This window comes from Paralichthys olivaceus, chromosome 13 (genome assembly GCF_024713975.1).
Source record: "Paralichthys olivaceus isolate ysfri-2021 chromosome 13, ASM2471397v2, whole genome shotgun sequence".
Taxonomy (NCBI): Eukaryota; Metazoa; Chordata; class Actinopteri; order Pleuronectiformes; family Paralichthyidae; genus Paralichthys; species Paralichthys olivaceus.
The window spans coordinates 18,265,527-18,279,836 of NC_091105.1; the positions used below are offsets into that span (position 1 = coordinate 18,265,527).

Sequence of the window (14,310 nt, forward strand, 5' to 3'; positions counted from 1 at the left end):
AATTACCAACTCATCAAATTAAAAGTTATAAAAGGGTATTTTTCTCTGTCAGTAAATCAGAGAAAATAAACACGTAAAGGTCCATTTATAAGCACTGGGATTTTAAATTAATCGATGAATGACTGAAAATCAAATTGTGACAGTTAGTTTGCAGCGTTGGATCAGAAAAAAAAAAGTATAATATTAAAAAGAATGTCTTGAATCTATATGTTGTTTTCAAGAAGCAGCAACACTATCAGTTAATCTACTTGTTATTTTTTCAACTAGTTGCTTTATCAAATTAAATAAACATTGTTTAAATACAACAGTTACACAACTGATCCTGGTCTCTCTCTTTTCTTTATCTCCCCTATTTCTCACCTCTCAAACTAACCGGTGGAAGCAGATGCCCCCCCACACTCAGCCTGGCTCTGTTGAGGTTTCTTCCTGTTAAAGGGGGTGTTTTCTCTCCACTGTCTCAAAGAGTTTGCTCATTGTGGGAACTGTTGGGCCTCTCTGACTATGTAAAGTGCTATTGGGATTTTGCACAACACAAATAAAATAAAATTGGATTGAATTAAAACTGCTGAGTGTTCAACCACCATGCACAGAGTCTAAACTCCATTAGATATTCAATACTGTGCTATATATTCAGGGGACCACTATCTCCAAGCAAGCGCAGGAGTCAAAGGTTGCTGCTGACAGCTCAGAGCTCCCAGGCTTGCTGTTTGACAAATTCTCCTATACAGTGAGACTGCTGCGATCAATCACACTCTGATTGTCTCTCCATAGGCCTGATGGAAGAGAGCCAGGCATCAGTTGAATTCTATGGAGACTGGCAACGAATCAACCATGCAGCTGAGGCAACAGTATAATAACAAAGTTGTGGAGTCTGGGAGTTATGTGTAAAGATAAGACATTGAAACAACTTCCTTTTTAAACATTAAAATATTGAAAAACCAATATTTATCATTTCTCAACAAGACTCACTATCTCATTCTGACTCACTAAGACATTTATTTTCTATTACAAGAGGCTTTTTGAATTGACTGACCGCAGGCTTATATTAAAAGCACAGCATGAGGATCTGTGTGAATTCCTGGCTGTAGAGTGTAGACTGTGACCTGCAGCTCATTCTAATCCTCTGCTAGTTAGCAGGTTGACATGCCACAGGCTGCAAATGTTGAGGCTTAGATGTGACAACAAGCATCTGATAGTAGTGATCTGATATGTATTATATTCTTAGCTAGAGCGTGCAGAGGCTGCCTGTTGCTTGCGGTGTATGAACGCAATGCAATCCCTCCTGATTGAGCTGTCTTCCTTCAGTTTTTGTGAACCCGCCAAACTGTACGTGCTGACTACTCATGCTCCAGGTATAATATATCCACCTACTGGATGTGGTAAGCATGAGTTAAACGCCTTACAGACACATACCCTTATCTTAGTATGAATGGAACCATGGGCATTAACATGGGACCAAAACGAGTACTAACTCTCAGTATTGTCTTGTATTGGCTTATGTTGCTTTTACAATTTGTCATGATGTCTTTTATATTTTATGTAAAGCACTTCAAATTCCCTTGTTGTTGAAATGGGCTATACAAATAAACTTGCCTTGCCTCAGCAGACTCGAATGCAGAAACTATTTTAAACCCGTGAGGGTTCAACCAGCAGAAGCACACGTGCTGATGTTCAGGCTACTGCCGCCGTGCACACGAGTACGTCAGGAGTGGGAGCGAGATAAAAGAAAATGTTAACAAAAACTAGAGTGACAGCGTTACCAGAGAAGACACCCCAACGGACACAGGCTCAAAAGATTGAGCTATGTCTCTTCTGTAGTGGACATTAAAGGCTCATGGGTTCATAAGATGAGGACAGCCAGCCAAACAAGGACATTGTTGAAAAGAAGACAGGTATTACCACTAATCCTTTTTACCATCTGAAGCAGATATTACAGAAATAGTGATTTGCTTTATATGGTCATATATATCAATCCCAATTGATACAAAAACATGATTGTGATAAGATGATTTTTCCATATCGCCCAGCCCTACCCCATTCTACGTTATCTCAACATTCAACATAATGGAAATCGGAAATAATTGAGTCTTTAATGGAGGATGCAACTAAACATGAGCTGTGGGTCTGAATACAATGGACGGACTGGAATTCGACATGTGGAAAGGTAAGATGCAATGATCTGAGCGAAAACAATTCCATCACTGGTGAAAGCGATTCCACTCTAATCAACACCACAATGTGATCCACTCCGCACGTGGAACTGCCTTCAACCCATCTCATTCATCAGAGGTCCTTCATCTCTGCTGATTCATCTGATAGGTCCTAATGCCTTTTCTCCTCCTCCACACTCATTTCTCCTGCTCCTTAGCTCCGCACTATATGGAATTTAAGTCCAGGTTTACATCCATGACCATGTAGCATATAAAAGCCAATGGATTTGCATAATGATAACCAGAGAGAGCTTTCATCAGCAGCCTTCGCTTTGTTATTTCAGGGCATGTTATGCACCACACTGATTGTGTTGGAAATTTCAAAGCCCTCAAAATAAGGAGTGGTAATAGAACTTCAACCAGACAAAATCAATTTGAAGAGATGCATTGTGTCTCTCCACACACACACACACACACACACACACACACACACACACACACACACACACACACACACACACAAACTTATGAAAACAAACTAGCAGTATTTCTAAATTAAATCAATTTAGATGCAGTCCCTGACCTTTTCTGGTAATTTCAAACTTAACAAAACAGTTTCATGCTGCAGCTGAAAAATGATCAGAGAGTGAAAAAAAACACGATACATGTATGGACCAGATTTCAGACAGCTGCGATGAAACAGGAGAAGAGCTGAAAATTCCAATCATTATATTAGCTTCATCGCAACATGTTGTTTTTTTAATGTTGATATTGAATACACTTATATTGTAATTTATTGCTAAAAGTTATATAGGGTGTTTTTAATAACTGTGACCAATACATTTATTGGCTGAAGATTGTACAGCTGAAAATATTTGGTTACGTTTTTTCAAAGCAAATATATTTCATATTTCATACTTTTATTTTATGCCATTTATTGGCTAAAATATAAGCCAATACACAATATCTGTAATGACGTGATATCAAATAATACTACAGCCTGGCTGATGGATTTACTGGTTGGGTTCTAGTGCGTTAGTCAGAATTAAACTAAACTAAGTTTAATTAATTAATTAATGGAACTCTAATAAAGATCTTTTTTTTTAATTACAGAAGAGACCGTTTTGTTTCTTTGATAATAAACTTTGAGAGTCCTATGAAAAGGAAATATAATATAGTTTTAAAACATGGCTTTTTTCCCCCTTAACCAACTGATTGAAGACAACAGTGCAGCAACGGTTCCCACAGCAACTATTTTTCCAGTGTTTATTTGGCAGTAATGCAGCAACAAACTGAATTTGGCCTTCAACAACATATTCACAGAGAAACGCGGTTATAATGACAAGTTAAATACAAAGCATGTTAAATAAGCTTTTCACTGGGAAAGGAAGAGTTTTGGGTCTGATTTCTCAGTTAAACATAGACGATGGATGTGATTTTCTGTCTTTAAAGGTAATAAAACAATTAAAATTAACAGTGTGGTCTACTCTAATCCTTCATTGGAAACCAGTGAACAATATAATTCCATACTGAGACAAAAACTGATGAGTGCAGCAAGATTCATGACACAGAAGTGCAGATTAAAAAAACAAATGACAGCATTTTGCTTTTAATGGATTCCCAAGGCCTTCCATTAATTAAGGAACACATTCATTGCATTAATTCTTGATTCTGACACCAAACATAAAAATATTGTTGCTTCAATTGGACTGAGAATAGATAATGAATATTGTGTGTGAGACAAAGACAACATGGAGAGCAACAAAGAGTGAGAGCACACGATAAAGAGAACAAAGATTCAAAGATGGCTGATAGGAAATTCCTGATGTCTCATGTCATTTCTTACCGCAAGATTTACATGAAGCAAATCAGGTTACAATTCCTGTTTCAGTTAGAAACTGAGGCAAACGGAGGAGGAGAGAAGGAGAAGAGCTCCTGATGTTATCATATCTGTTTACAAACTCAAATCGAGATTTCCTTCCCTGGTCAGATTTTGTGGCAGAACAGTCCTTGAAAAATAAAACCGTCTTCAGTTCAAACGTCTCTGGGCTGTGTAACCGTCTTCACTCACCACTACATTACATTATCCACCAATGCACTAACACTAGCACACCGTATGTGTGAAAAGTCCTTGCGAGTATTCAGGAAAGGTTGCCTGCTGTTGATTGATGTGCTGCAGTGACCCGCACATCCAGGGAGAGGTGTATTTGTATTAAATCGTTTAATGGTCACATTACATTACACCTCATCTCTCTTTGCCCAAGCAAGTTTACCCTCAAACACCCGGTTTCAAACGATTTACTGTACACATTACCTAAATAATATGAGCTTGTTAAACTGGATGGATGGATGGATAGATTTAAAAAGAGAAAAACAATTATCTTTACACCTCATCCATTAAGTACTTATACTGTATTTTGTACATATTTTGTTACATAAGTACAACTTTCTTGTAGTGCAAATATAGTGAGATATAACTTTCCAACTCTGCCTGTCACTGAGACAGTGTTGTTGCGGAGCATGCCGCCTTCCATCCTAATACATTTTTTGCAGCAGTAAAAACAAGACTAGACTTTTCTTTGTTGGCACTCATCAAAATCTATGCTACCAAGAGGAAAAAAAGATTTGTGTTTCAGATTGATTTCCAAGCTCAATGATATAACAGAACTTATTTCCTCTTAGATGGATCCAAGTTTACAACAACTACACCATTACAGGACCCCTTTGTCTCTAACACAGAACTATGTATTATGTGTTCAATGCAAAATCTTGAAATACAATAAGGCAATAAAAAACTTCAGAAACGTCTCCTGATGTCTGAGTGTAGGCTGCTGCCTCTCAGTTTGATCAGCCATCTTTATGGTTTAAACAGTCACATAGTTTCCTCTTCACCATGATAAATGATCATCAGCTCAACCGGCACCAGTAGAAAACAAGTTCTCTGAGTCTGTCTGCTTCTCTCAGGCAGACAGGAGGTATGAAAGCATAAACCATCACACTCCTATATGTCCACATACTGTAGCTGCACACCATTATCTACTTTCCGACAAGCATCGTGTTGCAGGACAGGAAGGAGTCTTTTTCCCCTCAGATTCTTTACATTCTTCCAAAGCAGAAAGGCCCATTTATAGCCAATTGCCCGGATAATTCCCATGGCACTGACGTCTAGAAATGGTCTGCTTCATGTTGTTTCACCACAAAAGTCCCGTCCTTAACAAGACCATGGGATACTAGCTTCTTTTATAAATAAGCACAGGAAACTTGACAAATATATGTGACCTCTGTGATATTGGAGCTCTCTTATGACCCTTTGTCAACTAAAATAGAGACTTTTCCAAAGTTCAGTCAGTGAGAAAACTGTCATAATGCAGCATTCCATCAACACCTTCACACTACAGCTGAGGCTGCAGTGTAAGAGCTCCAGTCACAGTGAAGAACTGACACAAGAAATCAGCTGGAGCGGAAACAACACCGTGCTGCTTATGTCAGGTTTCACAGAGCTGTAAGTAGATAATGGTGAAAGGCCTCAATGTATTTCAGGGATGTCATTACTGTGAACAGTGTTGGTTTCTTGGAGGTGCCGATACAGTACACATATGCTGCCCTGACAATCAACTGGTTAGCAGTTTTTCTATCACATCAGAGTACCTGATATCAGGTCATTTGAAAATATTTCATTTCTAATTATTGAATGTCCCAATCTTTGACAATTCTTTAATTACCAAAAAGCACATATTTCTAATAATGTTATTTAACTTATATATCGATATCAGGGTATCGGTGTCAGCCTAGAAACACTAATATCTGTCTGTCAAGGTTGTTTTATAATGACATTTGCTCAAAAAAAATCCAGAAAACATCTGGTGAGACTATAAGTAAATCAGTCGATTGGCGCAAGGTGAAGCTGAAGGATGTAAAATATTCCTTCATTCCACTTGCTCTGATGTGAACGTTTGTCAAATGGAACAGAAATCCTTTCATTGTGACAGGAATGTTTCCCTCTGTTTTATACCATGAAGCGAGAACATCGGCAGAAAATGAATCAATACTGAAAATAATTGTTAACTGCAGTTCAAAAATAGAGCAGAGAAAACACATAATGGCAGGAACCATTTGCCTTTGTTTCTGACTGTCAGGCTAACTGATCTCTGAGTCACCTTGAAAGATCCAGCTCTTAATTGCTGCCAATACGTCTGATTACATCCATTATCTACACCACTCATCTTTTGAGGGTCACAAGGTAGGAGCCAATTCCCAGCTGACATTTGGTGAGAGGCGGGGTACACTAGACACTGGAGAAGTCGCTAGCCTCACGGGACTCGCACGTAGATACAAACAACCCTTAAAACACAATTCAATGCAAAGTCTCTTGTAAAGCTGAAGGTCTTTGAAGGAAGTAAATGTATAAGCCAACAGTGCTTACCACTGCCCCCTGCTGGTTATATAATCGATTCAAATTATTGGCTCAATGAGCAGGTTGGATAAAATGACCCCAACGATCATGGCTTCACAGGCAACATTAAGAACGGAGTTGACTTCCTGAGCTGGAACTGAGAAAATTCCACAACAATTGAATCACAGCGGTTAGTGTAAGTACCTACCGACCAACCACAGCACAGACATGTCTGCAACATCAACACAAAGCATGCTGCTGTCTCATCACTTATTCATGAAGGGATACCGCTGCCTCATTTCAGACAATACGCTGTTACTTTGAGTCTAAAGAGCTACCAGGCAGGATTTCCCTTTCAACACAAATCCAACATCCCAGTATACTCAAACCTATCGACTGCCTCATCAGCCAGACTCCTACGACGACAGCAGACTGTGAGAACGTGAGAGGAATCAATGGTCTGCATAGTAACACCACCCCAGTGCTCGTGAGACAATTCAAATAATGTACAGGATAAAATGGGTATAATCAATAGTAACCAACGTAAAACATGAGCATTAATCTAACCGTACATATACTGCGAGGCAACGTTAATATGTCATGCATCAGTGATTTTTTTCACAGCATTAACACTGAGGGGTTTAATATTCCAGGTTGCTTTATATCACCATCATCACTAATCACATTTTGATTTGTGTCAGGTTTACAAGATTGGGGAAAAACCATGAAACACAACCATGTCTGATATTGAATGTTTTTATCTTATTTTATTGCCCACTCCTAAAAGCATCTTCAAGCATGTCTTGATTCCATATTGAGTCTCACGATCTAAAGCTGCATTTAAAGGTACAGTGTGTAGAATTTTGTGATATATAGTGTTGAAATTGCATGTTGCAGCTGAACACCCCTCACTTCACCCTCTCCTTCAAAACATGAAAAAAAAACTGTGGTAGCCTTCAGTTGTCATAAAAACTCAAAAGGTGTTTAGATTGTCCAGTCTGGACTAATGTAAAAAACATGGCAGCCTCCATAGAGAGGGTCCCCTCGATGTAAATAAAAAGTATTTGAATATAAAGAGCCTTTTCTGTGGTAAAGAAAACTACAATTCATAAAATTTAGATGAAACGAAGTGAAAACATTTGCTTTATGAGGTCAGAGTGACCTTGACCTTTGAAATTGATTCAGCTCATCCTTGAATTCAAGTGAATGTTTAAGGCAACTTTGAAGAAATGTCCAAAAGGCATTCACAAGAATTGGATGGATGGATAGACAACATGCAAACGTAACGCCTCTGGCTACTGGGTGTCGGCAGCACAGAGACAAAGAAAACATGATAAAATGAATTCAAACATCAAACATTGAACATAGCTAGCGACTGAACAGTAGAGAAATATTTCCCAGGAGTTGTTGTGATCAGGGAACTTTACAAGGCCAATGTCTCACACATGTGATGTCACACAGTCAAACACTAGTTAAATAATAAAAAATTTAAAAAAGCATTAAAGTGATGTAAAATAGAAATTAAGCAAAATTTCTTTCTGTGTTCAATTTCAAACTATTGTTGCAACTCTATAGCAAAGTCACACAAATGCTACCATTTGTAGTAGTGAACAATTGAAAACTACAGTAAATCCTCATCTCTTAACTGTACTGTCAATTTGGAGTGATATTTAAATGCTAAACAGTTTTTTATAGAATGTCCACTTGGCTCTTTCACACGACACATCATCCATTTCATTTGAATTACAAACTCAGAATGTGTCAGGGGATCAAGGCTGTTTTTGTACCAATGTCCCTGCATAACACTGCACTGCGTAGAAGAGTAGAAACGTGGAGACTGATGCAGCAGTGTGGCACTGTAGCTGCTCAAAGAGAGCACGAGGAAACCATTTGACCATTTTGTTACAGTCAATTATCACTTTAGGACAGTGAGTACAATGTGAAACAAGGTTGGGCCCATGGGTGCACTCATACAGAGGGAGTGTGGCTGGTGCATTAGCGGATGTCTCATTTGTCAGGGCAGAGAAGCACTGCGATGGTGACGTCTCTGGTATGAGAGGGGAACCCACCGTGTTCCACACATGAATATATTACGCAGCATACCCACTGAGCTACATCACCATCCGCAAAGAAATCAAGTGCGGTGCAGAATGTTTTGACAACATCTTACCAGCAAGACCCTGATGAATAATTGTGGTGTAAAACACTGTGGTGTCATAGCCCTGAAACTGGGCCGGTGATGTCACAAGCACAGCAGATATTCAGTTGTGTTCAACCTACCTCATCAAAGCCGCTGTCTTCTTTCTTGAAAGCTGGAAAAAAAAAGGAGAAAGAGATAATCAAACACTGGCTGCAACGACAATTAACAAACTAAAATGTCTCGTGGTGGAGATGCAACGCGGCACACAACCTCCTCGCCGTGCCGAAAATTGTCAGGAATTCATGCTGTGCTCATCGAAGCGGTGTGGCTGCTGGTGAGATTTGAGCTGAGGAGGAGTTCACTGGTGCACATGACAACTTTCCCAACTTAACTCTCAACATGGAGTTTCATTAGGCCGGAGATTTTGTAACATGCTGACATACTCTACCCGAGCAGAAACTTTGTAAACTTAAATGTAGAAGTAAAAACTGGGATCTTTGTGAAGAGGGAGAGAGCTGAATTGTTAATGCAAATGTGTCAAGAATTCTATGATCATATCTCTTCTTCATCTGATGATCGATACAACTGATGTGTGACTGTAATGTGACAGTCAGTTAATCCTCCAAAGGAAATGTAAGTCATTCTTAGACATGACCTCCTGAGAATTTGGTCCGGACTTTCTCTGGAGTTTACCGTTCACACATGAACAGTGTTCAGGTGAGGGGTGGAGCAGCAGGCAGAGGCAGGATGTCAAGTATTAATTCTGCTCAAAAATATAATGGAGTGACACTTTAACATGTGACCTGTATTTTGATAATGTCTTGTGATCACAGGCTTTTGAGGGTCAAACATAAGATGAGTTAATGCGATCAAATAAATGGCTTCATCAAAGCATTTTTATCACTGTTTATTCAATGAATGGTTGCAGCTGCACATCATGTATTGTGTGTTCGCATTGTGCTGCTCTGCAATATTCACAAATCAGTGGAGTGTTACTGGCCAAATGCACTCAGCGAACAGAGCTAGAGGTCATGTTGGATGTATTAACCTTAAACTCGATGCCCAACTGTGGAAGTTAGAACCATTTGTCCAAAGCTTGTCCAAAACCATGTTCCTAACCGTTTCCATTAAACCTGGTTATTAAGATTTTTTCCACACAAAACTGCATAATCAGGATCTCCCATAAAATGTCATCTCAATAGTTTTTTCAGCCAAACAGATCAGACGGAGGAAAAAAGCCTCCACAAGCCCACAGAATGTACAATTATCCCTACAAAAGTGATATTGCGAGATATGTTAATGATAGTTTTATAAAAATGTTACAATGATTGTGTTGAAGATTGTTATACAAGCTACGAGCAGAGCTACATGCACAGCTAAAGATTCCCACTGTTAAGTGGATTTCAAGAACGGTAAAAACTTTGAGGATAGTTTAATGATGCTGTGTGATTCTCCCTGTGCTTGCTATGGCATAGTTAAACTACCAAAACATCAAGACTTTGATGAGCCGTCGCACTGTGTGGACAGAATTATTTACTGGTGTCAGAAACCAAAAGTTATAATTCAATTAATTTTCAGGAATATGCCTTTTCGCTTAGGAATGGCACACCTGGCTCAGTCCACAGAAAACAAAATGTGCCCATCAAGGGTTCACTATGTTAAACATTTGATACCATTTATTCAAAATACAGTTTCCTGCTGGAGCGATTTCTTGGCACCATAACGTCACAGTGAAACATATTCATTCATATTCACCCAGAATCACAGAAACGCCTTTGTTCACACCTCCTGATCATTGTGTTGTGTTACCAGAGCCATTGTTAGGATACTGACACATCAGGGGCTGAGCACAGTGCAGAAATCTTTAGATTCTCACGGAGTTAAATAAATATAAGAGGTGAGACACTGTGCTGCTTTGAACTGTGACTACTGTGCCTGCTCTGTCTGTCTGATGCTCTCCTCTTCTTCACCTCCCCACTAACTCTCTCTCTCTGTTGGTGTCTCATCTGTCTGTCACACTCCCCCCCCCCCCCACCTCTGCTCTCTCCTCATCTTCTCTCATCCTCTCTCTGGTCCTGCTCTAAAAAGGATTAAATCAGCATTTTCCAAACAAAATCTCTCAGTTTGGATTTGCATGTCTTTTATATGTAGACTATTTCAACATATCAGGTGATATTATACAAAGTAAAGCATTGATGCACTATCCCATTCAATTGGAAGGCACATTATTCCATATGAGCTGACAGACACAACAAAGCAACACAAGTGGATGCCAGATACAGATCAATATTCAATCAGGTCTTTGCTGCTATTTGAAGTTGTGACATACTGCAGTGTAATCAGTGGATCGTGTGCTCTGGTAACTTCTGTCTTCCTCAACATCATCGAGCCTCCTCCCTTCTTGTTGCTCTTCCAAGTACTCTCTCTCCACTCACTAGCAGTGAATCCTGCGGAGGTTCTCCTGCTGTGTTCTCACATCGGCCCATCCGGACTTCCTGCAGACTTTATACTGAGGGGCTGCTATACAGTTGTAGGAATTCTTGTTCTATGAATTTTCAATACTTTTACATATTTTGGAATTCTGCATTTCTGTATGTGGAGTGCGTTTCTGTAAATGTTGGTGTTACTTCTTGTCCTTAGGGGCCACTGTACGAAACAGAGGGGAAACAAATAGGCTTTCTAATTAAGATGGCTTTGCAAGGATGCACCCTGAAAATGATCCACACACTGATATCGTGGCCATACTCTGCACCTCCTGACAAGCAGTTGGGGGTTAATGGCCTTGCTCAAGGGCACCTCAACAGCAGAACATTGTTATGAACACATTATCACTATCAGATGAAGGGATACATGTAGCGTTATTTGTTCGCTTTGTTCAGTCACTTAATTACAGCAAATGAACACAGTCCACAGTTATTTAATGAGTGAGTCAGGGGGCAGGACATTTTATATACTTTTAATAAAAATGTATTAAAGGGGGTTTGAGACCATCCATCATTTCCATATAATCCATCTGGGTCCTCCTCCCGAACATCCCCCGCTCACATTCACATGTCAGACTAAAGGCTCTCTACCTGCCCAGCACACAGAAACCCTGCATCAGTGCTATTAGAATAAAAATCCATGATGCATTTTGTTGCACGGTCATAATTCGACATGTGGTGCAGCCTGACCCACTGGGACCAGTTGCATCAACACAAGGACATAAACAATAAAGCTAATTCTTCAATGTGCTTTGTTAAAGCATCTGTAGAGCGGGGGGTGGGGGCCGATCGATTGCTCAGATGTGTTGATTTAGATGAGCGGGGAGATGGCCAATAGGAGATGGGCGTCAGCACAGCAAAAAAAGTCAATGCCAATTTTTCTTCCCACGCAACATTGACCCAAACTCACTTCTTATCTGATGCATCCAGCTTTTTATTCCCGACACACTGATTCAACCCTGAAGCCTAAAAGGATCTCTGCACAAGTGGCCAATACATTCTCCTGTAATCTCAGAAAAATTGAATAATCTACAACAACAACAACCATTATCTTTGTATATCTCATTGAACATCTTTTTGAACTGTTACTCGAACAAAACAAGCTCTTTGAAGACGTCACCCAAGGCTCTTGGAAACTGGAATGTGCATTTCCCCCCAATGTCCTGTTTTGACGGGGTGAACAATTAATCACTCTATTGAAAAAATATTATTGGATTATTCAACAATTAAAACAAGTGTTACTGGCCACCCTGTCTGGTTCTTTTGGAGGTTTGATTTGGAGTTTTTTTTCTCCAAAGTTACCAAGTGTTTGCTTATGGTCGGAACTATTGGGTTTCTCTATGGTACTGTAAGATCTCGACCTACCTATGTATAGCGTCTTGAGTTGATCTATGTTGTGACTCGATGCAATAAAAATAAAATGTGTTTCCTGTTAAAATGTGTTTCTTTTTTCGTAGTTTTTCTGCACTCATGTTGAGGGTTAAGAACAGAGGATGTCGCACCTTAAGCCCTATGAGACAAACAGTGATGTGTGAATATGGGCTGAGGAAATAAAAATGTGATTGATTATTATCAGACATATATTTAGAATCAACATTCATGCTGACAACATGTAAAACACAGCTTCATCACAACAACTAAAAAGAACAAATTCATCAAATAAGAACTATTTGCTGTTTTGTTTCACCTTCTTTACAGACGGACATTTAAGCTGATGTACGGATGTAGATTTTATTTTTGTACTAATAAGTGCAAATATATATATATAAGATCAAGCACAATCTAAACATGACAGTGGAATGCAATGTTAAAGATTATGTTGACTATTTAAACTAATATCCGCTTATATCAGAAGATACATCAGTTTTCTATGTCAGCTAATAAGTAACAAGAAATCCATTGTAAACCACTGCTGCAGAGTTGACTTTTACACTGTAAAATTCTTCAGTAACCGCATTTAAGAGATCTTCAAAGACATAAAAAAGCTAAAGTGGTGGCACACGGTTTAACAAATCAATGATAATTATAATAGTATATTATCATTTGTGGTAAAATCTTGATCATATATTTATGTCTCATATTAAACTGATCAGTTAATCAACCACATCCAATAACTGAATTTCCTACATGTGGCAACCAGTGGATGAATTTCATTTTCCTCCTGATAATTCAGAATTTATGTTGAGGAAAATATATGTATTATCTAACACATGGGACTGGGACTGAGCAGAATCATAATGATGATGACGATGGTGAAGATTATGAATAATGATATTCATGGGAAACTGTGGCTTGATGATTACATTCAAACCACAAGTTCAACAGCATATTTGTCATGTTTTTCTTTTCAACCACGCTACCCTCAGAAGAGTTTATCACATTTTTAACCACATGAATGTGCCAGTCCCACAAAGGATGAACTACAGACAACATGGACAGACCAAGTGGATGTGCTTTCCTGTCTGTGCTGCTCAGTGAGCAGACATGAGCTGAGGATGAAGCAACAGTGTGCTCTGCTGCAGCTGCTGCAGCTGGAGGCAGCTCCTCCACCAACATTCCGCACAAAGAGGCTGGAAAATGGGTTCATGGAAGGAAAAAAGAAAAAAGACACCCCGTTACTCACCAATGCTCCTGAAACTCTCGGACAAAGTTCTCCTCAACTTTTTCATTTTGCCGATTTTCTCCGCGGGCTGGGAGGCTGGCATCAGGTCGCACATTTTCGTCTTCTTCCACCGACTTTGGCGGAGGACTGGCAGCGGAGTGGATGTGGTTTGCAGCGGGGAACGAGGACCGCTCTTCGGTCAGCGCTGCGGGGCTTCTCCAGCCCAGCTGCTGCAGCGGAACACAGGAAACGGAGGCGCAGCTCCTCTCACTTCTCTCATCAACTAGTCAGAACAACTGTCCTCTGGAGATTTTCTCAAGAATGCAACTACATTTCCAAAGAGACAATAAAAGTCCGCGCTGAAGCAGAGGCATCCACGGGGAGACCGTGCGTAATGGTCTGCGCCTTTCTGGTGCGTCTTTTGTTTTGGGGTAAGATCCCCAGATGAGATCTCGCTCTGACTTCTTTCTTTCCTCAGGGTCTCAGTCGTTCCCTGCTCCACCGCAGCCGAGATGTCATTTTTGGGATTTCTCTCTCCGGTT

At 39.7% G+C, this 14,310-nt stretch overlaps 1 protein-coding gene across 2 annotated transcripts in view; it reads right to left on the reverse strand.

Annotated features, from left to right (window-relative positions):
- Positions 1 to 14,282, reverse strand: part of cdk14 (cyclin dependent kinase 14) — a 135,762-nt gene extending 121,480 nt beyond the window's left edge. For both annotated transcript variants that reach the window (XM_020091284.2, XM_020091286.2), the window contains exons 1-2: positions 13,790 to 14,282; positions 8,824 to 8,855 (exon numbers count right to left, since the gene is read on the reverse strand). In XM_020091284.2, the coding sequence (XP_019946843.1) occupies positions 8,824 to 8,855; positions 13,790 to 13,883 (126 nt within the window). In that variant the 5' untranslated portion in view covers positions 13,884 to 14,282. The remainder of the gene's footprint in view (positions 1 to 8,823; positions 8,856 to 13,789) is intronic.
- Between the last annotated feature and the right edge of the window lie 28 nt (positions 14,283 to 14,310).